Raw genomic sequence first — 25,097 nt, forward strand, 5'->3', positions numbered from 1 at the left:
GGGAGGGGTCTGTTCACTAAGCACCACAGTGATCAATAGGTATATTAGGGGTTGTTAGCCACTGCATTGAGGGTATAACAGGTGACTTGCTGCTCTTCTTCACCTCTTTCTTTCCATGGGCAAAGAAGACAGCGGTGCAAAGAAAATGCCCTGGCTCTGTGCTTTGCAGGTTGGGGATCTCTCCTGTGCCCAGCCAGGTGCACTGTGCTTGGGTAGATTTGGGAGATTCTTGACCTTCCTCTGCCATTCTCCAGCCGGTGACTCTGCCTGGAAACTTCCATTTGGATGCTTAGAGGACCCTGTGAGTCCTGAGTGGTACAGAGAAACCACACAAGCTCTAGGAATTCACAGAGCATGGGCGAGAGTAGATTCCTGAAGCATAAGGGCTGGACGGAGCCTACTTCCAGTGTTCATGGACCAGCATCATCTGCAAGTTTGTTAGAAATGCACAATCTCAGGCCTGCTGCAGGACAACTGAATCAGAATCTGCAGGTTGCCCCGTGGTGATGAACATATTACAGTTTGAGAAGCACTGATCTAAACTTTCTACCCCCGACCCTCCCATTTTATAGGTGGGTATAAGTTGAGGCTCAGAGATGCTGTGTGACTTGTCCAAGAACATAGACTGGTACTTCAGTAGTTTCTTTTTTTAAAAAAAACTTTTTTTTTTTTTCTTTTAAGAGATGTTGTCTTGCTCTGCCTCCCAGACTGGAGTACAGTGGTACAATCATGCCTCACTGTAACCTCAAATTTCTAGGCTCAAGTGATCCTCCTGCCTCAGCTTCCTGAGTAGCTGGGACTATAGGAGCGTGCCACCATACCCAGCCAATTTTAAGAAATTTTTGTAGAGACAGGGTCTTGCTATGCCTGCTGGTCTTGAACTCCTGGGCTCCTACCTCAGCTTCCCTAGCAGCTGGGATTACAGGTGAGAACTGTGGTGCCTGGTTTAAAACATTTTTATTTTTATTTAAAAGAAATATATATATAAAAAAAAAAAGAAAAAAAGACAGGGTCTCCTTATATGGCCAAGGCTGGTTTCGAACTCCTGGGCTCAAGGGATCGTCCTGCCTCGGCCTCCCAAAGTGCTAGGATTACAGGTGTGAGACAACATGTTTTTTAAAAACAGCTTTACTTGTAGTCCCAGCTACTTGGGAGGCTGAGGCAGGAGGATTGCTTGAGCTCAGGAGTTTGAGGCTGCAGTGAGCCATGAATAGCCACTGTATCCCAGCTTGGGCAATAGAGCTAGATAGCATCTCTTTAAAAAAAAAAAAAAAAAAAAAAAGGCTGGGTGCGGTGGCTCATACCTGTAATTCCAGCACTTTGGGAGGCTGAGGCAGGCGGATTGCTGGAGTCCAGTAGTTCAAGACCAGCCTGGGCAACATAGCAAGACCCCATGTCTACAAAAAATACAAAAATTAGCCAGTTGTGATGGTATGTGCCTCTAGTCCCAGCTACTTGGGAGGCTGAGGTGGGAGGATCACTTGAGCCTGGGAGGTTGAGGTTGCAGTGAGCCATGATAATGCCACTGCCCTCCAGTCTGGGTGACAGAGTGAGACCCTGTCTCAAAAAAAAAAAAAAAAAAGCTTCCTCGTGATATAATTCACATGCCCTACAATTCACCCATTTACTGTATAAAATTCAATGTTTTTTAGTATTCAACTTAATATACTAAGCCATCACAGCTGATTTTAGAACATTTTTGTCCCTTCTTAGAGAAATCCTGCACCCCTAGCAGTCATTCCCCATTCTCCTTTCCCTGGCCCTCAGGCAACCAGTAATCTCCTTTATCTCTACACACTTGCCTATTCTAGACTTTTCGTATAAATGGTATCACACAAATGGTCTTTTGTGGCTGGCATTTTTCTGTCACCATCATGTTTTTAAGGGTCTTCATGTTGAATGTATATCAGTATTTCATTCCTTTTTTACTGCTAAATAATATTCCACTGTGGGATGTACCACGTTTTATTTAAACTAGAAGTTGATGGACATTTGGACTGTTTCTACTTTGTGGCTATTGTGAATAATGCTGTTGTGAGCCTTTGTGTAAAAATTTTTGTGTGGACCTATGTTTGCACTTCTCTTGCTTATATTTGTAGGAGGGGAATTGCTGGGTCAAATGGTGACTCTGGAACTGCCAGACTGTTTTCCAAAGCAGCTATACTATTTTACATCGTTACCAGCAATACAGGAGGGAGCCAGCTTCTCCCCGGCCAACACTTGTTATTTGTTGTTGTTTATTGTTTAGTGTGTGTCTTCATGATGGAGAGGGTATGGGTAACAGACTGGCGGCCATCTGCCAGCCTCATAAAGCAGGGTGCCCCAAAACTGGAGCCCTGTAGCACACGGAAACCAGGGGCTCAAATGCTGGGAGGATTCTTTGACTGTTCAGTCTGTTCCTCTCTGGGCAGCTGCCTTCTGCAAGCTCTGCCCACCAGCATCCCTGCCCCTGTGGCCAGACAGCAGACAGCAAGGCCACCAAAGCTTCCTGAGAGCACACGGCCTCAGCTGCCTAGAGAGACAGGTGCTCTCGTTCCCCTCCTGGTTCTACACTCCCAGGAGGGGACTGCGGGTCTGGCTTGGTCACCTGCTCGCCTAGACCAAGGTGGCCCAAGAGGTGGTCCTGGTGTAACTGACCCTGCCTGTCCCCACCTTCCCCATCTCCACTCTGCAGCCAGAGGCTGGGAGTAGAGGAGCAGTTCCAGAGAGGGTCCTTAGATACCCCCGGTATGAGAGAGAAGCAGGCTCTGTTGCCCTGGGAGAGACTGCTCCAGAAAGGCCTTCTCACCAGAGGCTGGGACACGAAATGGGGCTGCCTGGGGCAGGCGGGTGGTCGGGGTTGGATATGAGCAAGTACAAAGCCAGTGGCCAGGTGGGCTGGGCCCTGCCTTTGAGACCTGGGGTCAACTGATGTGGTCATGCAGCGACCCTCAGCCTGGCACACGGGTCCCCCCTCCTGAGCCTCAAGCCTATGTAGGTGGCAGGGCTTGGAGGGGAGGTGCCTGAGTGAGTCATGATTCTGCCCTTATCTTTAGAGATTTGGTTTTTCTCCTCTTTACTATCCTTTATCCTACTAACTTACAGGGCAGCCTTTTTTTTTTTTTCTTTTTTCTTCAGGTTTTCAAAATTTATTTTTTGGCAAGTTAATGCATTGACTTGGTTCAAAATTTAAGTGGTAAAAGGGATTGTGGTAAGTCTCCCATCTCTGCCCCAGGCACCCAGTGCCCCTCCTCAGAGGCAGCTGATGTTATCCCTGGCTCCAGTATATTTTCAGGCATAAACAAGCAAAGATGCGTATCTGGCCTTGTCTTAAACACACACACACAAATGGCAATGATGTATGTGTTTAGGATTTCTGTAGGCCTTGTCCAATCACCCTCCAAAGAGACAGTACCTGTTTATATCCCTTCCTGTGGTACAGGAGGACACCTGTCTCCACACTTGGCATTGTCAACATTTTGAATCCTTTCTAATATGCATGGAGAATAGCAGCATCTTATTTTGATTTGCGTTCGTTTGATTTCTAGTAACTGTTGCAAGTGAAACTAAGCATCTTCCTGTGTTTGTATGCCCTTTGTATTTCTTTTGCCAAAAACTGACAGTTGATATCCATGGCTCATTTTTCTTTTGGCTTTTTGCTTATGGGTCTGCAAGAACCATGATATTAGGTTAAACCATATGCACTTGCCATTTTGTAAATCAAAATCAGTCAGTTATCTATGGTTTCATATTGTTCATCTACTATGGATACAAATTCAACTAGTAAAATTGGTGAATTCCTATGTACCAGCAATAACAAAGTATAAAATAAAATAGAAAAGGGCCAGGCGTGGTGGCTAACGCCTATAATCCCAGCACTTCGAGAGGCCAAAGTGGGCAGGTCACCTGAGGTCGGGAGTTCGAGACCAGCCTGACCAACATGGAGAAACCCCATCTCTACTAAAAATACAAAATTAACTGGGCGTGGTGGTGGCTCACGCCTGTAATCCCAGCTACTTGGGAGGCCGAGGCAGGAAAATTGGTTGAACCCGGGAGGTGGAGGTTGTGGTGAGCCAAGATCGTGCCATTGCACTCCAGCCTGGGTGACAAGAGCGAAACTCTGTCTTAAAACAAACAAACAAACAAACAAAAAATAGAAAAAAGAGACACTATTTCCAGTATGAGAGCAAATCAAACAATTTAAAAAATGGTAGTTAAGTGTCCAAGTACTTATGAGTATGTCAGTGTTCATATAGGGACCCAGTAGATTTTGTGGAGGGGAAATAAATTTAGACATAAAGGTATCAAAAATAGTAGTGAGAGTCCTGGGTACCCTGTCCTCAGCTTCCCATAATGTAACCTATTACATAACAATAGTACAATTACTGAAACCAGGAACCGACACTGGTATGATTCTGTCGTCTACTACAGTCTCGGTGTACGTTTTACCATTTCTCCCACCGCTGTCTGTTGTTCCGGGATCCCATGCTGCAGGGGAGTTGTCATGTCTCCCGAGTCTTCATCAATCTGTGACAGTCCTTTTGTCTTTCCTTGTCTTCCGGGAGCCTCAGACTTAAAGAGCTTTATTATTATTTTATTTTATTTTATTTTACTTTTTTGAGACAGCGTCTCATTCTGTCGCCCAGGCTGGAGTGCAGTGGTACGATCTCGGTTCACTGCAACCTCCACTGCCCGGGTTCAAGCAATTCTCTTGCCTCAGCCTCCCAAGTAGCTGGGATTGCAGCCGCCCGCCACCATGCCCGGCTAATTTTTATATTTTTCGTAGAGACGGGATTTTCAGCATGTTGGCCAAGCTGGTCTCAAACTCCTGACCTCGTGATCCGCCTGCCGCGGCCTCCCAAAGTGCTGGGATTACAGGCAAGAGCCACCCACTGTGGCCGGCCTATTATTACTTTAATTTATTATTATCATCTTTAATAAATAAGAGATGAGGGCTCTCTGTGTTGCTCAGGCTGCTCTCAATTCCAGAGCTCAAACAATCCTCCTGCCTTGGCCTTCCAAAGTGTGGGGATTATAGGCATGAGCCACCATGCCTGGCCAAGAGCTTGATTTTGTAGAATGCTTCTCAATTTGAGTCTGCCTGATGTTTTTTAAATGATGAGATTGGGGTTATACATTTTTGGCAAGACTGCTACTGAAGTGACGTCGTGTCCCCGGCAGTGCTCTGGGGATCATGGTGCTGATGTGTCCTTTGCTGGTGCTGTTCGCTTGCTGATTTAGTTAGGGTAGAGTCTGCCAGGTTTCTCCACCGTAAAGTTACCTTTCCTCCTTTGTAATTGATAAATATCTTGGGGTGGAGGATGTGACTTGGAGACTGTTTACAGCTTGCTTTTTCCCCTCAATCTTTTGCCCACTTATTTTAGCATCCACTGTTGGATTGTGTCCCCACCAGTTATTATTGTGTTGTTTGCCTAATGGTGATTTTCTGTTGATTTTCTTCTCCTTTCTGTATTTGTAATTGGAATGCTACTATAAAAGAATTTTTCCTTCTCTACCGTTAACTTATGTATTCACTTACTCTATCAGTATAGATTCATGGATAGTTATTTTATTCTATGGGCAAAAATGAAATCATTTTGCTGTTTCTTTGCTGTTTACATTGTTCCGCTGTGGCCATCGAGAGCTCCTTTGCATTGGTGCCTGTGTTGCTCTGACATGGCTTCGTTCTGCTTTGAGCATTTCCTCACTTTTTGGCACTACAGGTGCTTAAGTCTCATCTTGTAATCTGCCTGCCCCAGCTCTGTAAACAGTCCTTTCTCTAAGGAGCCTCCAGTAACTATCTTGCAAGTGTCTACTTGGATTCATCTTATGCCAGACGTGATGCCTAGCCTGTGGCATTCGTAAGCAGCTGCAAAAAGAAGGCCAAATGCCTTGCCCAAGGTCATGCAGGTGATGGTCCATCAGGCTCAGGATTAGGGTCTGTTCCTGGCAAAGCGTTTTCCCTGAAGCATGCTGTCTTATGTGTGAGCTGTGTCAATAGACACTTGCATAATATTGCACGTGTGCAAGTGGCAAGGTACGCCATGCGTGCTGGGCACGATGAGTTCAGGATTGCGCTTTCTGCATCTACCATTATTACAGGACTGTTGGCATCCAGCCCTCCTTTCTCAGTGGTAATGACGGCCTCCATTATGTTTTATGTGGCATTAATTACCCAAACCAGTAACTGTTGGAAAGTAAACAACCTGTAAATCTTGGCTAGCTCAGGCAATTGCCTCCTGTTTTTGGGAACACCGTGATCCAGGCAGGAGGCCCTGCGCGGGGTTTTGCTCACTGGGGCACAGCCACTCTAGCTGTCCATGCTGCTCTGCAGGAGCACCTGGTGGGCACTACCCAGGGGAAGCCCGCTGGGAGAGGGGCAGCCTGCTGTGGGCAGTGCTATGGTTGCAGCAGCAGACCCTGCAAGACAGTGGATGGCCTGGTGGAGTTATCCCTGCCTGGGGGCGTGTCCCAGCTGGCTCTGTGACCTTGGCAGTGAGGTCACTTGGTGTGTGGAGCTGTGTGAAGGCTGGAGGACAGTTTCTGTGTGCAGCGCAGAGTACAGTGACCTGTGCTTGGGTGGGGCTCTGTAGGAGGGCACATACAGTACCTGTTATTTGGCTGGCCCTTGCTGAGTACTTACTATTAATACGTGTGGGAGGGAAGTACATTATCTCATTTAATCCTCACAAGACTTCTGCAAAAAACATTTTGCAGATGTTGAGAGTGAAATGCTGAGAGGTTTAAGAACTCAGCTGTGGTCCTGGGGTATGGGCGCGTCTGACTCAACCCGGGTGGTGTATCTGACCTGACCCCAGCTCCCTTTCCCCTCTTGTCCTGGGCCAGGCTGTAGGCTACTGAGTCTTTGCCATTAACTTGCACTGTGATCTTGGGCCCGTCAGCACCTCTCTGCGCCTTAGTTTCTTCATCTCTGAAATGGGCGCAGTCACAGTGTACTGTGGATTCTTCAGGGTGATCTCTCAATGAGACCCTGGGTTGATGGGACCTCTCCCTGTCTTACATGGACTGTGTGTGTTTCGTGCTCTATGAACTGGACTCCCTTCCCCAGATACCACCTGTCTGATTGGCCTTTGGGTACCAACCTGACACTGGGAAAATAAATACCAAGCACTGTATTGTGAACATCCATTATGTACTTGGAACAGTGTGGAGTATGTTCCCCTTTTTCTTTGTTTCATATTTTTCAAAATCAGATGCAATATGTCCCTAGTTTTTTTTTTTTTTTTTTTTTAAGCCAATACTGAAGATATATCTAATGTAACAGGGAAAAGTCCTTCTCTGCCCATTGTTAGATGTATATATTAGACTTACAAATATATAGGTTTGAGTATAACTTATTTTAAACCAAAAGTGCAGTACACTGTATACGTACTCAGCAACTTGCTTTTTCGTGTGTATGTGGTGGATGGCTTTTTACATCTATAACAGATCTAGGACTGCCTAAGCCTTTTTGTAATCCTAATTTTAAAATTATTTTTTAACTTCTAATTCAAAGTAATTTTCAATTTCAAACTATAGAAGAATTAAAAAGTTATTATGGTTAGTATGTATATCCTCCACCAGATTCACCAGTTTTTAATGTTTTGTCATACTTGCTTTATCTCTATAGATGCACCTATGTGCATTTATGTGTATCTATCTATAGATGTATATATATAGCTCTATAGAGGGATGTATAGATAGGGATAGCTATTGATTTAGATATCTCTATTATATATATTTTTTCCTCCCTGAGTATTTTGAGAGTTAGTTGCAGACAACATGTTTGTTTGTTTTTTTTTTTTTTTAGACAGAGTTTCACTCTACTGCCCAGGCTGGAGTGCAGTGATGCAATCTCAGCTCACTGCAACCTCTGCCTCCTGGATTCACATGATTGTCCTGCCTCAGCCTCCCAAGTAGCTGGGATTACCCACCTACTCCCAGCCTCCCAAGCCTCCCAAATAGCTGGGATTAGCCACCACGTCCGGCTAATTTTGTATTTTTACTAGAGACAGGGTTTCACCATATTGGTCAGGCTGGTCTCGAACTCCTGACCTCAAGTGAGTCACCGCGCCTGACCAGACAACATGATCTTTTATTCATACTTTAGCATGTATTTCCTAAGAACAAGGACATTCTTTTATATAACCACAAGCACATTATCAAATTTGGGAAATTTAACATCAATATAATACCCTCACCTATCATCTATCCCTAATAAAATAGGGCCAGTTGTTCTGATGTCCCATAGCAGCTTTTTGGCTTGATCCAGACCCGGTTCAGGACTGGACGTTGTGTTTAGTTGTGCCACTCCTGACCCCGCTTGAATCTGGACGGATCCTCAGTCTCCCCTCGTCTTTCATGATGTTGATGCTTCTGAAGGGACAGGCCAGGAGACTGTAGGCGGTCTCTCTGTTTAGGTTTGCTTGTGTTTCCTCATGATGAAATTCAGGCAGTGCACTTTGGGCAGGGAGAAGAAGTAGGTGATGCCGCATCCTCAGTGGTCCTTGCAGGAGGTGGACATGCTGCAGACCACTGGGTGAAGCTGTACGGCGGCCTCTTCCTCTGTGATGGCTCCATCGTTCAGTAGTAACGTGATTGCTGACCATTTTGTTGATTTCCAGTTTGGGGCTGTAGCAGTACTGCTGCTTTGAACATCCAGCCTTGTTCGGGTTTTTTTTAGCACATAAGCTGGCAGTTCTGTAGACTGGAGTCCTGGTGACGAGATGGCTGGGCGCTTATTAATATTGATGGGTATTGGCCAAAGTGCCCCTAGGCTGTGGCTTGTTATCTCCCAGCTCCAGCATGTGTGAGGCGAGGGCCCGTTTCCCCACATCGCTGTCCTTGTGGGCTGCCAGCAATCTGTTAGATTTTTGCCATCTGACAGATGATCAGGCACTGGCTGCGCTGTTTTCATCTGGCATTTCTTTATATGAGTGAGGTGGAGCATCTTTTCGTGTTCCTCATGGTTTGGCTAACAAGTTCCAGCTCTGTTATTTGCTGTAAGGAATTTAACACCAAATTCTGCCACTGTTAATTAAAAACTGACCACGTACCAGTATTGTCCATGGCGCTGGGCGTAGGGGTGACCTGGTTTGGGTGAACTGGTGGCGGGCCTGTTCTCAGAGCTTTCCGTTGTCCATTGAGGGGCTGTGACTTAGCCCTCATTCAAGGAAGAGGGGTGGGCAAAGTTGCAAAGTGCCAAAAGAAGTTGGGAGGAAGGAAGGAAGTCAACAGGAAGAAGAAAAATTACATGAAAATTCCAAGTTTAGTGTCTAAAAACACAGTGCTTGAATGGATTGCCTCCCTGCCCATTCATTCCTGTGTGGTGTTTGACCGATTCCTGGCTGCAGTGGCAGAGTTGAGTAGTGTGGGCGGTCTCATGTCCCACCAAGCTGACGATGGTCGCTATGCAGCCCTTCATGGGGAAGGTTTGCTGATGCTTGGGCTGGAAGGTGTTGGACTTGTGGGTTGCAGGTGAGAAGAGGGAGAGCACAAAGGTTAACTGAGTACTTGTGTATTTTATCTAGCCTTCCCCCTGCCCCCTGCTGCTCTTCAGGTGGGTAGAGGGCAGGAGGGGAAAGGGGGCAGAGTCTGAGCACAGCTGTGAGATTGGGGTAGAGAAGTTTCCACACCCATTTGTGTGGCTCAGGGCCCTTGGGCAGGACCCAGGCCATCCTTCTTGTAGGGTGGTGGGGTGTGGCGGGGTGTGGCAGGGTGTGGAAGGGTGTGGCAGCCTAAATCCAGCTGAGGAGCCCCACCCCTCCCCTGGGAGGGACAGTACTGCCTGGACACCCTCAGGCTATAGCTGGAGGGGAGGCAAGAGGGGGCCTCAGCTCAGCCTGCAGTGGGGGTGGGTGGCGGGTGGAGCCTGTCACTGCCCCTCCCCAGCCCCTGCCACTCTCAAGGTCACCTTGGCTCCTCTGGGCTGGGCTGGGCTGGCAGCTACCTGCTCGCTAGTTTTCATCACAAAGTAACCTGGGGCTCCTTCCCGGCTAGCTTTTGAAAGGCCTTTAATAGCCTGACAGTGTAGGGTTGGGCCAGGACTTTGGAGGGAGTTGCCGCCGTGAAGCCTTTCCGGGCACTGAGTGCCCAGTATGGTTCTACCTCCTGCTGAAGCTCTTACTGGACCCAGAGGTTTCCTGGGGCCATTGCAAGGCCTCTTATATGCCAAAGTCTCTGCTGGCTGCACCTGTAACCCTCCAACAACCTAAGCTCCGCCTCCCGGGTTCAAGCCATTCTCCTGCCTCAGCCTCCCAAGTAGCTGGGATTACAGGTGCCGCCACCACGCCTGGGTAAATTTTGGAATTTTTGTTTGCTTTTGTTTTTGAGATGGAGTTTCGCTTTTGTCACCCAGGCTGAAGTGCAATGACGTGATCTCGCCTCACTGCAACCTCCCCGTCCCAGGTTCAAGCAATTCTCCTGCCTCAGCTTCCTGAGTAGTTGGGACTACAGGCGCCTGCCACCGTGCCCAGCTAATTTTCATATTTTTAGTAGAGATGGGGTGTCACCATGTTGGCCAGGATGGTCTCGAACTCCTGACCTCAGGTGATCCTCCCACCTTGGCCTCCCAAAGTGCTGGGATTACAGGCATGAATCACTGTGCCCCAGCCACCTAGAATTTGTTATATATATTATGTGGTCAGGATTAATTTTTCCATATGGATAACCAGTTATCCCACACTATTGAGGAATGATGGACCCATCATCATTTATAGTGTCATATATCAAGTTTCCAAATAAGGAAGTCTCATCTGGGCTCCTCGTTCTCTCCTATTGTTCTGTTTCTCCCCGTGCCAAAACAACATGGTTTTAGTTGCCATGACTTTATAGTATGTTCAGAGTATGGCAACATATGTTTCAGGGGGGACTAGTGTATCGCAAGGAAACAAGTATCTAAATTTTACGCCACAGTGTGGTTATACATCCATGAGAGTTCTAGCTTCATCTTGGTTCAGAGAGCTGAGGGCATGGGACAGTAGGGATTTGAGCCCTGGGAGAAGCAGGAGGGTTTAGATGTGTCAAAGAAGGTCCTGAAATAAAATGAATATCAAGAAGTTCAGGGGAAATGTAATAGATACACTCCTTGAATATTAGAGCCAGGTGGGACCTTTGCAGTAACGAAACATTGTGTGCAGGTGCGGAAGGGGCGGCCCGGTGGCCGCGTGTCCCACCTTTGGTGTCAGACAGACCAGGTTTGATCTTTAACAGGACACTTCACCTCTCTGAAACTTAATTTCCTCGTTTATAACATAGGGCAACAATAGACTTTTCTTATAGGAATGTTGAGAGGACTAAGTGAAATGATGTACATACAGGGCTCGCAGTGTACTGGCACACAGCTACATGACAATTCAGTTTTGGTTATTTTTAGCGTATTTCCTTGATTCTAAGACCAGCTCCACCCTGCCCCCCAACACACATTTTACAATTCCTAAATTAGAACAAGCTTTACCACCACCTTCTACAATGATCCATCTTCCCTCCTGGATCATTGTTTAGAACGTAGGAAACAAACAAACAGAAAGCTTAACTTGGGGAGTTACGCTGTACGACATTTGGCACACTTTAATCTGTGTGTAAAATGGAAGCAGATGCCTTCCAGAAAGGAGAGGTTGAGAGAGAATCATGGACAACTACAGCTGTCCTGTGCCCAGCACGTGACACTCACCAGGTGGGATGTGGCAAGTGTGGAGGGTTCTGGAAACCGAGATTTCCGCCCCGGGCTCTGCCACTTACGAGCTGTGTGAGCTTGCCCCAGTCAGGTCACCTCTCTGAGCCGCTGCTTCCCCCATCCAGCAGGGCGGGTGATCCTAACTGCTGCTGCCACTCATCTGGAGAGCCAGGTGCGTGACTACCTGAGTGGGCCTTGCCACACATAAGCACTCTGTGAATGGAGCTGTTTGCAGCTGTTCCCTAGAGGCACTCCTCCCCCTCTGCCTGGCTGTGCTTTGCTTTGGGGGATTTCTTCTTGTGTTTTTTTTTTTTTTTTTTTTTTTTGAGACAGAGTCTCACTCTCTTGCCCGGGCTGGAGCGCAGTGGCACGATCTTGGCTCACTTCAACCTCTGCCTCACGGATTCAAGCGAACTCTCTTGCCTCCACCTCCTGAGTAGAGTAGCTGCGATTACAAGATGCGCCACCATGCCCGGCTAATTTTTGTGTTTTTAGTAGAGACAGGGTTTCGCCATGTTGGCCATGCTGGTCTCGAACATGCTGGTCATGACCTCAGGCGATCCATCTGCCTTGGCCTCCCAAAGTGCTAGGATTATAGACGTGAGCCTCTGTGCCTGGCTGGCTTTGGGATTTCTTTATCATTCTTCCCCTGAATTACAGAAATCCTGCCCACTCTTCAAAGCCCATGTCACATGTTTTCTCATCCCCTGGTTTGAACCTGTCTCACACTCCCCGTCTCATCTTGGATGCCTATTGGTCACTTTGGGCCCCCTTCGTCTCTTACGGAATTTTCAGCGTTATAATATGGCTCTTCCAGGACTGTTTGATATACTCCAGAGGATTGTCAACCCTTTGAGGGCAGGAGTGTGTCTTAACTTTGGCAAACCCTGTAATGCTAACAGAGAACAGCACTATAGCACTGTAAAGAAGGTGAAATCACATGTATGCATTTGCTTAGTGCCTACTGTGTGCACACAGTGCAGTGGTGAGCAGAACAGACACAACCCGCGTCTTCTCATAGCCCACTGTTCTGGTTCCTACCCACGCCCAGCAGTGATGCCGGCCAGGCAGAGAAATGCCCTTGTGCCCTGGGTCAGTTCAGCCTGCTCGTCAGGCTGTGTGTGACCTTCTGCATGGCTTTTGGGATGGTGCTGTTGTGCTGTGTGAGTTAGGTGGGAGGTCAGCTTGGGCCCACCGTGTTGGCATGGGGGTAGGCATGCAGAGGGTGGCTGGCTGTCCATCTGCATGGCTAGAAAGGAGGATCTGGTGGTGAAGTGTGTGGATCAGGACCCCGCTGCTGGTGGAGAAGGCTCATGCAGCCGTGATCCCTGGCCCAGGAGAAGCTGTGATCCTGAGCCTAACGCCTCCCTCAATGGCTTTACCCTCCAAGTGGCTGCCCTTACGTTCAGGCCTGGAAATTACTCTCTACAGGACAGGAGGCGCCTGCTGTTTGGCGTAAGTGGAGGTTGCCCTGCAGAGCCTGGAGGTCAGTGCTAATTGGGCCCTGTGGCACCCGTAAACTCACTTAATGACCACCTGGATGTTGGGCCTCATGCTAGGGCTTGCGTTCTTTATCTACAAAGGCAGAGGACACTGGAAAAACCAGTTAGGGTGTGTGAGGAGCATTTTATGTCGATATCAAGGGAGTGCTGGACTCTTGGTTCAGGAGCCTGGAAATATATGCGATCTGGCTTTTTCAGAAAGTCGGCCATGTTGAATACGGCAGCAAGACCTTTTTAGGAGTCACATCTGAACAGGCAAGTGGGCAGGACGAGAGTTTGGGGTTTGCTCCTCTTCCCTCTGATGGGAAAAGTGCCCAGCATGTCACCATGAGCAGCACTGGGGTTTGGCGTGGTCAAGAAGTGTTCACTGGCATGGGACCAGAGATCTTCGGAATAGCTGAGATGGAGTATGGCCCAGTGGGCATGGCTGTGCTCGGCCAGCGTCTTGGCCGGTGGGGAGCTGTGGTGAGAACTCCAGGAACATGCGCCGTGTGGCTCTGCTGCCCTCCCTGTTCCTAGGATTCCCACCCACCACATTTGGCATCAAATTATTGCTCAGCAAACCTTTCATTTTTATTTTTGTAGAGATGGCAGCTCGCTCTGTTAACCAGGTTGGAGTTGGAGACCAGCCTTCCTCAGCCTCCCAAAGCACTGGGATGATAGGTGTGAACAAACATTTGGAATGAATGATTTAATTTCATATTCTTTGTCCATTCCATTATTCGTTGGTGAGGGTGGGAGTGTATTTGCTTTCTGTGGCTGCTGTAACAAGTGGATACAAACGTGTTAATTACAGATGCATTAACTTAAAACATCAAATGATTCCCTCACCGTTCTGGAGACAAGCAGTCGGAAATTCAGCGGGGTTATGCTCCTGGGGGATCTTGGGGAGACTTCGAGCTTTGGTGGCCCCAGGCTTCCTTGACCCGTGGTGCCGTCACTGCAGTCTCTGCCTCTGTGGTCACATGGTGCCTCCTCTCTTTTCTGTCTCTTGTGTTTCTCATAACCACACTTGAATTGAGGGCCCACCCCGATAATACAGGGTGACTTCCTCATCTCAGAATCTTAATTGTGTCTGCTAAGACTACTATTCCAAATATAAGGTCACATTTCCAGGTTCTGGGGATTAGGATGTGACATCTTTTTGGGGACCACCATTCAACCCACTACAGGGGTATTTTAGTACTAATGAATTGCTTTTTGAGCTATATAATGGCTCTTTTCTGGGCATGTTGGCTTGTGCCTATAATCTCAGCATTTTGGGAGGCCAAGGCAGGGGGATCACTTGAGCCCAGGAGTTCGAGACCAGCCTTGGCAACATAGTGAGACTCGGTCTTTACAAAAATAACAAATTAGGCATGCTGGTGTCTGCCTGTAGTCTTAGCTACTTGGGAGGCTGAGGTGGGAGGATAGCTTGAGCTAGGAGATTGAGGCTGTAGTGAGTCGATTGCACCACTGCACTCTAGCCCGGGTGACAGAGCAAGACTCTGTCTCAAAAAATAAAATAAAATAAATAAAAACCCATAGTCACTGGGTTTGCTCTTCCTAGTCTGCAGTTGCATTAAGTATTTTATATTCATATATAGAAATAATTTTAAATTTTATATAGCCAGATGTCCTTTTCTTTCCATTGGTTTTAGGTTCAGAAAGTTCTTTCTTATTGAGTATCTGATAAATAGTCATTCATGGTAAAATAAAACCTTAAGAAATTGACTTTTAAAAACATCGACTAATGAGAATTGTATTTATCATGTGCAACATGATGTTTTGAAATATGTATCCATTGTATATTGGTTGAGTCTAGCTAAGTAACATAGACATTACCTCATATTTATTATTTTTTTGTCGTGGGAGCACTTGAAATAGACTGTTAGCAATTTTCTAGAATACAATTAATTGTTATTAACAATAGTCACCATGTTGTTCAATAGATCCCTTGAACTTATTCCTCCTGTCTAATGGGAATTTGTATTCTTTGATGAACATCTTCCCTATTCCTCCACAAGAAATTGACTTTTTAATGTAATGATAACTTGTTTTGATATTTGCTGTGAGGATCTGCACTCGGAAAGAAACAGCTAGTCTCCACATGTGATAAAATTTCATAGATCTATACACATACAAGCCTACAGAAAAAGAGAGAGGGAACATGCAAAACCCAGAGAAATCGAAGTAAGATCTGCAGTTTTGATAATGTACCATGGTTCCATCAGATGCTGCGATGGGGGAAGCTGGCACAAGGTACACAGGACTTTAATGTACTTTTTTTTTTTTTTTTTTTTTTTGAGACCAAGTCTTGCTCTGTTGCCTAGGCTGGAGTGCAGTAGTGCAATCTTGGCTCACTGCAACCTCCGCTTCCTGGGTTCAAGTGATTCTCCTGTCTCAGCCTCCTGAGTAGCTGGGACTACAATCGCACACCACCATAGCTAATTTTTATATTTTTAGTAGAGACGGGGTTTCACCATATTGGTCAGGCTGCTCGAACTTCCTGACCTCCTGACCTCAAGTGATTCCACCTGCCTCAGCTGGGTGCTGGGATTACAGGTGTAAGCCACTGTGCCTGGCCATATTTTTATAACTTCTTAAGAGTCTATAATTATTAACAATAAAAAATTAAAAAGCTAATTAGATATACCAATACCAATTATTAAATGATTTATTGTATTATTTGTAAAACATCCTTTATTAAGTTGCGATATATGCTAGAGTCTTGTAAAATTGTAGTTCAACATTTAATTTTGGGAAAATTGACATCATTTGAGATATATATATAACAGTCTTCCCTTCTGGGAGCATGGTGTGTCCTGTTTATTCATGGTATATTTTATATTTCAATAAAATGTGTGTAGTTTCCTTCAGATTTCATAGATGTTTTTAAATGTTCTGTTATTATGGCTGGATGTTTTTTCCATTTATATTCTTTGTCCAGCCTGTGCTGGTTATATGTCCCTGAATATAATTTCCATACCCTTTCAAATGCATGGAATTCTTTTAACTGGGGAACATGCTTTGCATTCTCCTATTAGAGACAATGTTTAACAGGCTTCTTCGTTCCTTCAAACCTGCTCTCAGAAAGGCTGTGGTTGGTTATTTACCCTGTAATGTGAATTTCAGTAGCTGTGTTCATCCTAATGTATTGGAGGGTTTGTAGAGACGTATGAGTTTGTGTTCAGAGATTTTAATGCTAACTGTATTTTCCTGGATTCTGTTTCTTTGGACATTGTAGAGGTGCTGTCTTTAGTAGGGTCACACGGTGTATTGCCTGGGGTATCCTAGGCCCGACCAGGCGGGGTGGACAGACTGATGTCAGTCCAGAGAGTAAGCTGAGCTGGCTGTGGGCTTTCTTCTCTGCTTTGCTCCCCAGGGCCTTGAGGCCTGGATGGGCACTGAGGGTATTGAGAAGGCTGCTAGCTGGATGAACCCCAAATTTAGGAACACTCAGAAATGGAAAATGTCCCATTAACCCCCATCCAGGTCAGTCTTACGAAATCCGACTACTGGAGAATCGGAAGCTGGGCGACTTTCAAGATCTGAACACAAAATATGTCAAGGTAAGCCTCACAGGCCGTTCTCACCGCCTCGGGGAGAGGGGCCTGATTAGGGTCTGGACACCTGGGCTTGCTGGAGTTGGGCACAAGTAACTGGAAGGTTAGGGAGAGGCCAGGTTCAGCCCAGCCCTCAACAGTGAGACAGCCCCTGTTTGGCTTCTCTGGAGCCTGTTGCCCAGGTGGGGATTAGATGGCCTGGCAGCATTGAACTTTTCTGAGCCTCAGTTTGCTCATCTGCACAAAAGGGTTAATAAATCAGACATAAACACACAGCATTTAGTAATACCGGGACAAATGGTAGTCATCGCTGTTGTTGCTGTTGTTAGTGTTACTGGGATCTGAGGAGGGGATAGTGGGCGAAGCTTGAGAACTGGGAAAGGAAACTGCAGGAGGAGGGGCCTCAAAGGTGGGAGGGTTTGCTGTGGCTCAGGGAAAAGAGGCGGGTTCCTCTTGGCCCCCACGGTCACTTGTCCCCCTGCTGACCTCCCTCCCCAGAGCATCATCCGCGTGGTCTTCCATGACCGCCGGCTGCAGTACACGGAGCACCAGCAGCTGGAGGGCTGGCGGTGGAGCCGGCCGGGAGACCGGATCCTGGACATCGGTGAGTCTCCTGGCCGGGAGAGGCCAGGCAAGGCTCGAGGCACCCACGCCACGTTGGGTTCTTCCTGGATGCCACTGGGACTTATGCCGAGAAGGCGTTTTAGCTCGCGCCTGCTCTGTGTAAAACCCCACGGGAGCTTGCAGAGCTGACCATACACTGGGTCCTGCCCTCAAGGAGTACCCGTTTTCAGTGGAAAAGAAAGGTCTGTGGAATTGAGAGACCTGCTCACAGGGAGTTCCGGGAAGGCTTTGCGGAAGGATGGTGCCTTAAAGGATTTTGATAAGTGTTGAAGATAACCGTGAGCATCACAGAGATAGATCGGCAATGGAAATGGAATTTGGGGCCTCAGGGACTGGCCCACAGTCCTTTACCCATAATCCTTGTGGCCAGGTGGGTTTTGAAATTCAGAAGCTAGAATGGCAATACGGTGTGTGTACCTAGAGCATTAGGGAACATCTCCAACAGGCAGCCAAGCACGGTCATATTTCTGTAGCAAAATAAAATGACGGTTCATACATAATGGGGTGAAGACGACACAGCGCTTGTGGTTCAGGTCAGGCTTTCCGTCCAGTAAGTTATGCAAAACTTTTCAGAGCTTTCGGCATTTCACACTGGGGTGAAGGAATTGGGACCTGTAACGGGGTCCTTCCCGAAATATTTGGGAGAGGCTGACAATTGCACTTTCTGTGTGTGTGTGTGTGTATGCAGATATTCCACTGTCTGTTGGTATCTTGGACCCCAGGGCCAGCCCGACCCAGCTGAATGCAGTGGAGTTTTTGTGGGATCCTGCGAAGAGAGCTTCTGCGTTCATCCAGGTGGGCCACAGGGAGCTTGCCCTCCAGGGGAAGACCTAGCCTTCGGGGTGGCTGGCTTGCAGTTTCTCAAAACTAACCCATCTGGAAGGGTCTGGATGAGCTTCTGCTCCCTGTCACTGAGAAGGAAACTGCAGGAGAGAGAGAATGAGTGTTGCGAAGAGTCACAGAGCTCGTTGGTCCTTATTTAGGGAACAGAGTGGGGAGGGTTTTAGAATTCTATCTGGGTTTTGCCCATAGAATATATAAGCTTTATACATGAGTATTTCCCAACATAAATCATTTGAAAGTAAACATGTTTTCTATTACAGTTTCTATTATTGAATGAATTATTTTGTTGTCAAGCGCTGGTGTGGATCCAGCCTTTTGTTACATGCCATGTGAGATCAAGGTGGTGAAGGATGTGACTGTGTTGTTGTGGTTGTGGTTCTGCCTTGATCCCGGCTCTCTCGCTTGCTGTGTGTCCTTGAGCAAGTCTCCTCCCCTTTCTGAGCCTCTTAGTTTTCTAACCTCCCATCTTACAGATCAGATAATGAATACAGAGCTGTTAGCACTGCCTGGTCCCTAGGAATCACTCAACAAAAGTTAGCAATCTTTTCTTTCTCTCTTTCTTTTTTTTTTTTTTTGCAATTACAATATTCTTAATATATTTAAAAATTATTACATTGTTATTATTATAATTATATATTGGATTCTTATAATATTATTGCAGTATTATAACAATACATTGACATCGAGTCCATTTATGTAGTAGGAACTTACCAGAAATACAGAAATGGTTCCAGCCTTCTGCTTATGCTTCCAGCCTGGCCCGAGTAGCTCGGACACCAGGACGTTAGAGAGGGGTTAGGGCTGTGCTGTGGTCCCTGCCCTCCGTCTAGGATTTGCCAAAGGAAAGGAATCTGGGTGAGGAGTTAGGTTGAGGTCATTGGGGTCAGTGACCTGGGGAGTGGTGGGGACTTAACTGGTCAGGCAGGGCCTCCACAGTAAAGAGACAAAAGTGGGGATGTGTGTCTTTTGCAGGCAGGGGAGCAGGGAGGCCACTGGCCTGATGGAGTGGACAGAGTATCGGGGAGAGCAGGAAGGTTGGGGCAGGCCTGCACTGACCAGGCAGGGAAGGACACCTCCACATAGAGGGGGTGCTTGGGGGATCCAGGGCCCTGCTCGGTGCTGCCTTGCCACTGCCCAGCGTTTCTCCTCCTAGGTACACTGCATCAGCACAGAATTCACCCCCAGGAAGCACGGGGGCGAGAAGGGAGTGCCCTTTCGAGTCCAGATTGACACGTTTAAGCAGAACGAGAATGGGGAGTACACGGAGCACCTGCACTCAGCCAGCTGCCAGATCAAGGTGTTCAAGGTAGGATGGCTTCGCAGGCTCTGCCCTGCCCTGCTGCTGGCCTGGCCCGTGGTCACAGTCACCCGCAGAGACCCTGGAGATTCCTCTTAGAGGCCCGGCAAGGAACGCAGCATCCCTTTAGCACATGGCTTCTACCTGGACTCCTAATGTGCACAAGCTGCAAGTCCAGGCACCACAGGCTGCTGCTGCCCTGCTGGGGGCATATTTTCACCTGTGGCACCCACTCAGCTTCTGGCAGAAGCATCGGTGTGGATGTCCGTCCTGGCTGTCGGTCCTCGGCGCTACTCTATAAGAATGATTGGATTTGTACATTTTAGCTTTTTTTTCTCCCAAGCACATTATAGTAGCCCACGGGTGCTCACGTCCAGATTCTCCTTAAAAATCAAAGCAAGAGTCCCTCCCTGCTGGAGGCCTGGCCTCGGATCTTCCTGTTTAGGACTTGAAGCCATGTTTCTCTTTGCAGTGACTTCCTGTTAGAGAAATATTTTCACGGGGACCGTCTCCCTTTTCTCTCCTTGCTTCATTCCTTACAGTCGCCTGTCACTATTTTCCATCTCTTCAATCTGGACTGATTATTTCCTGAAGATAGTAGCCAGCGATACAGCTCAGTGTCCTGTGTGGCCTCAGGGAGATGTGGAGGGTTGCATGAGCTTGCATCATTCTCAGGGCGCGAGGGCAACCCATGTCCAAGCAGGCCCCAGCCCCACAGTCCCCAGCCCCTATAGGCCCTGTCTGCCGGGGCCACTCTGGCAGGTGTCTGCAGAGAAGTAGTGGACCACCTTCTGGGCCGGAATTGCCTTGAGTAACCAGCCCTGGTGCTTATTCCAGCTTCCTCTTGTTTCCCATTCAAGTGAATTTGGAGCCTGCTGAGAAAGTTCCATCTTCTGGGTCTGGAGACCCAAGAGGCAGTTGCTTTAGACCGGACCCTTTAGAAAGCTGGGTGTGTGCTGATCTTCCCCCAGACCGAAGGCATGGGCCCGTGGAACACCCATGCTTAGAATGGAAGTGGGAATAAATGCCCACGGGCAGAACCATAAACCGGGGGGCAACCCTGGAGACAGGGATGGTGCCATTTCTCAGAGCCTGGGCCACAGTGAGCACTGGGCTGTGATCTGGGGACGCTATCACCATCACAGCTGCAGGAGAGAGGGCTGAGGACGAGCGGATGGAGTCTGCACTCAGGAGACCACACAGCCAGGCTGCCTGGGAGCTGTGGGCACAGGGTTCTGAGGCCCCGGCCCAGCTCTGTGGTTTGGGACGTCTTGGTTAGTCAGTGATGTCGGCCCCAAGTGGGAGGCAGAAGTGGCAGGAGGGATGTGTGTTCGTCTTTCCTGGCGGAGCAGTGGCCTCCAAGGGGAGCTGTGCTCCTCTGCTCTGCTTGTTTCCTATTGCTGCTGTCACAAATGGCCACAACTTTTGACTTAAAACTGTGTGCATTTATTATCTTCCAGTGCTGGCAGTCAGAAGTCCGGAATGGCCCTCACTGGGCTAAAGGTGTCAGCGGGCCTGTGTTTCTTTCCCAACGCTCTGGGCGGGGCTCTTGCCTATTCCAGCTTCTAAAGCCATTTCTAGGTTCACGGTTCTTCCTTTGTGCTCAGAGCCAGCAAGAGCAGGCTGAGTCCTTCTCACATGGCAGCCCCAACCTCTCATCTGCCTCCCTCTTCCTTTTGTAAGGACGCTGTGATTACATGGGGCCACGCGGTTAATCCTGGATAGTCTTCCCATTACATCAGTTGTGTAGCACTCTTAATTCCATCTGAAACCTCGATTCCCCGTTTGCCATGTTAGGTGACGTATTCACAGGTTCTGGGGATTAGCAAACAGCCATCTTTGGGAACCATTATTCTGCCGACCACGTCCACCAAGCAGTGGGCGTGGCAGCCCCGTGGTATCACTGCCTGCTCCGGGATCTGACGGTCCTGGACACCTGCATGGCTGTGTGCTGTGGTCTTTGCCTAGCCTGCGGTTCACTGTTGCTCTGACTACACCCTCCCCTCATGTGCAGACCACGTCTCTGCCAGCCTTGGTCCCCGTCAGGTAGCGGTTCACTCCCTCACCAGGGATGTCAGGTTAGTTCTGCTGCTCTCAATGTGTGCCCTGGGGAGACATTGTGCTGGACAGTAGGAGAGAAGTGAGGTGGCATCTCCACCCCCATGGGGTGCCCTGTGTACCCCTTCTATGCCTTGGGTCAAGCTTAGGAGTGGGGGCTCTGTCTACCAGGCTCCTCAACCCATGCCAGGCATTGCTTGGGGAGTCGGGCTGGAAGCTCCCTGGTCTCAGTGCCCCGAGGAAGGCCTTGGCATCTCCCGCAGAGAGTAGGGGTGGCAGGAGCCCCTCGTCACCCCAAACTGGCTCCTCAGAATGCCTGAGGTGTCCTCCCACCTGCCTGCCCCCACTCACATAACAGATGCAGTTGGTGCGCACAAGCCAGGCTGAGCTGAACCAAGTCGCCTGTCACCCCTCCCTCTGCCAGTCACCCCAGTTGCTGGGAAGCCTGGCTTGTTGAAGCCACTCCCTGGGACGCTGTGTGGGGTGTCAGGGTCACTGAAGGGAAAGGCAGGGCTCCTCTCTGAGCAACCAGCTCCCTCCAGGCCTCATCAAGGCCCAGTGCGTGCCCCGAATGCAGGCTCCGCCATGGTCTGGCTACAACCCCACCTTGCCTGTACCCTCTGTGCAGGGAGGAGGAGTCTCCTGAGGGACAGGAGCTGGAGGTGGAGCAGGGAGGCCAGGTCGTGGGAGTATGGCTGCCACACACCCCACTGTCACCCAGGATGCTGGATCTGTTACTCACATCCCAGTGTGACCTCTGCCATCCTGCTTCATCCAGGGCAGGCATCACTCCAGGGCAGCGGGGCCCCAACCTTTTTGGCACCAGGGACTGCTTTTGTGGAAGACTGTTTTTCCACGGAAGAGAGGGGGATGGTTTCAGGATGATTGAAGTGCATTACATTTATTGTGCACTTTATTTCTGTTAGGATTATTTGTAATATATAATGAAATGATTATACAACTCATCATAATGCAGGATCAGTGGGAACCCTGAGCTTGTTTTCCTGCAACTAGATGGTCTCATATAGGGGTGAGGGCGGGCAGTGGCCCATCATCAGGCATTAGATTCTCATCAGGAGCACCAGCCTAGATCCCTTGCAGGTGCAGTTCACAAAAGGTTTTGCCCTCCTATGAGGATCTAATGCCGCCACTGGTCTGACACGGGAGGCAGAGCTCAGGCGGTCATGTGAGCAGTGGGGAGCGGCTATAAGTACTGTGAGGTATTTACTTCATAGTAAGATGACGATGAAGCTTCGCTCACTCACCTGCTGCTCACCCGTTGTGGGGCCCAGTTCCTAACAGGCCGTGGGACCGGCATCAGTCCGTGGCCTGGAGGTTGAGGACCACCACTCTAAGAGATGCTCCCTAAAAACCCTTAATCTGGGAGCCAAAAGCCGTAGCCTGAGAAAGGTGCCCCCTGGAATGAAAATCCCTCAAGGTACCATTGAGCTTGAACGACTGTTTTCATCATCTGCCCACCACATGTAGCCTGCTGTGTGCGTAGTAAAACTGCTCGGTTCCAGCGCTGCTCGGAGTCTTTACATCTGACTTCGCCAAGTGGGCGTGAGCTCATAAGATGCAAATGCTCAGCAGACTACATAGTGAGGTCGAGAAGGCCCCCCATGGTGGCACCTGCGGGGCCAGCCTGCGATGCAGCACACCTGGCCACTCTCACTTGGATCCTCTCCCATCCTGATGAACCCCTCAAGCCTCAGTTTCCCACTGTAAATGAAGGGAATAATAGTAGGCGTGAGGCCCACACACCCTTCGAAAGTTGCCCGGGTTTGCAAAGCACCCGCGATTGTCAGGCTCTCTCTCTGGATGGAGACGTTCCCCTGCAGACAGAGTGTGAGCTGGGGCTCAGCAGGTGTCCTGAGCATTGAGGGTAAGGAGGCCTTCAGCTTATGGCCAGGATTTATCAGGTTGCAAGCACAGACTAAATCCAGACCAGCAGCCTGTACTTCTTCCACTTTCATCTGCTCTCCCTGGGTAACCCAAGGAATGCACTGGGATTCCTTGTGGGTCCCCAGGGTTCCTTTTCATAAGCGAGTGGCCGTGGGAAACCATCTTTTCCCCTTGAGCAGCAGAGTGCAGGACCCGTGGCAGGTTCCGAGTTCCTCAGGTGGGGAAACAGTCAGGCGGAATGGGAGGGGAGATAGGTGCTGTCCTGCCCCTGAGTTCCTGCGCCCTGGGGCCCTGGGTGAGGTGGGAAGCAGGAGAGGGCTTGGGGGCTGCTGCCTCTGTCAGCCTGGGACTAATTGGACTCTGTCTTCTGTGCTCTCAGCCGAAGGGAGCCGATCGGAAACAGAAGACTGACCGGGAGAAGATGGAGAAAAGAACTGCCCAAGAGAAGGAGAAATACCAGCCGTCCTATGAAACCACCATCCTCACAGAGGTGAGCCGGCTGGGTGCGGGGACACAGCCTCCAAGGGCCTTCCACCAGGAGCGGGGCTGCTGGCTTAGATTCTTGGAAAATGGCCCATCTCGGCTGAGTGCTTCTGAAGGTGCTTATTCCGCCGTGGTGGGTTCCAGTGTCTGGAGCTCGTGTCCATCTGATAAGACCCAGTGGCCCGGGAGGCATTTCAGAAATAACTTCCAGCCCTGCTCCCTTTGAATGCGTTTGTGCTTTCCCAATTTAGGTTTCTTTGTGTTTTTGAGTAGGTAATGTATTCACATGGTTTTAAATTCCAAAGGTACGAGAGAGTGTACAACAGAAAATATCCCTCTCAGTGCCATCCCTGCCTCGTGGTTTCTCCCCTCCAGGTCAGAAACCTTGTGCATCTGGCCCAACTTTGTCTGCAGGTGAAGCCAGTGCAGACACATGTTTGCCCTGTGCCTGCATTTATACACCAACAGTGTACATAGACACACTTTGCTTTTTTCCATTATTAGCTTATCTTGGTGCCTGATCCCTACAGCTTTCTAGTTCCTTACCCAGCTGCGTGGCGTCGTGTGTGATGGCCTGTTGGTGGATGCGGGGTCGTTTCTGAGCTCCTGGAGTTTCAGGCGGTGGTGTAGTGAATAACTGTGCATGTGAAGGTCTGCACACGGGAAACAGTCGGCAGGTTTCCTTTCTCAGTGGGATCTCTGGGTTGGAGGGTGTCGGCCCTTGTTATTTTGCTGCCTGGTTGTATTTTCTGTTAACCTGGACAGCAATGCCAGCCTGCTGCAACTCTCCATATGTCCATGGGAACTCCTGAGGAGCTTGTTCTTCCTCTTCCCTTTTTTTCTTTTTTTTGAGACGGAGTCTCACTCTGTTGCCCAGGCTGGAGTACAGTGGCACAGTCTCGGCTCACTGCAACCTTGGTCTCCTGGGTTCAAGTGATTCTCCTGCCTCAGCCTTCCCCAGTACCTGGGATTACGTGCATGCGCCACCATGCCCAGCTAATTTTTTTGTATTTTTAGTAGAGATGGGGTTTCACCATGTTGGCCAGGCTGGTCTTGAACTCCAAACCTCAAGTGATGTGCCCGCCTTGGCCTCCCAAAGTGCTGGGATTACAGGCGTGAGCCACTGTACCTAACCTCTTCCCTTTCCGAGTTGCAGCTAGTGCCTCCTTTTTCACTGGGAATTTTTG

At 48.8% G+C, this 25,097-nt stretch overlaps 1 protein-coding gene across 1 annotated transcript in view; it reads left to right on the forward strand.

Moving 5' to 3' along the window:
* Positions 1-25,097, forward strand: part of LOC105492464 (transcription factor CP2 like 1) — a 70,598-nt gene that overhangs the window by 20,700 nt on the left and 24,801 nt on the right. The window contains exons 3-7 of the mRNA XM_011759627.2: positions 16,630-16,706; positions 17,199-17,304; positions 18,013-18,119; positions 19,321-19,473; positions 23,807-23,917. Coding sequence (XP_011757929.1) covers positions 16,630-16,706; positions 17,199-17,304; positions 18,013-18,119; positions 19,321-19,473; positions 23,807-23,917 — 554 coding nt within the window. The remainder of the gene's footprint in view (positions 1-16,629; positions 16,707-17,198; positions 17,305-18,012; positions 18,120-19,320; positions 19,474-23,806; positions 23,918-25,097) is intronic.

This window comes from Macaca nemestrina, chromosome 11, assembly GCF_043159975.1.
Source record: "Macaca nemestrina isolate mMacNem1 chromosome 11, mMacNem.hap1, whole genome shotgun sequence".
Lineage (NCBI taxonomy): Eukaryota > Metazoa > Chordata > Mammalia > Primates > Cercopithecidae > Macaca > Macaca nemestrina.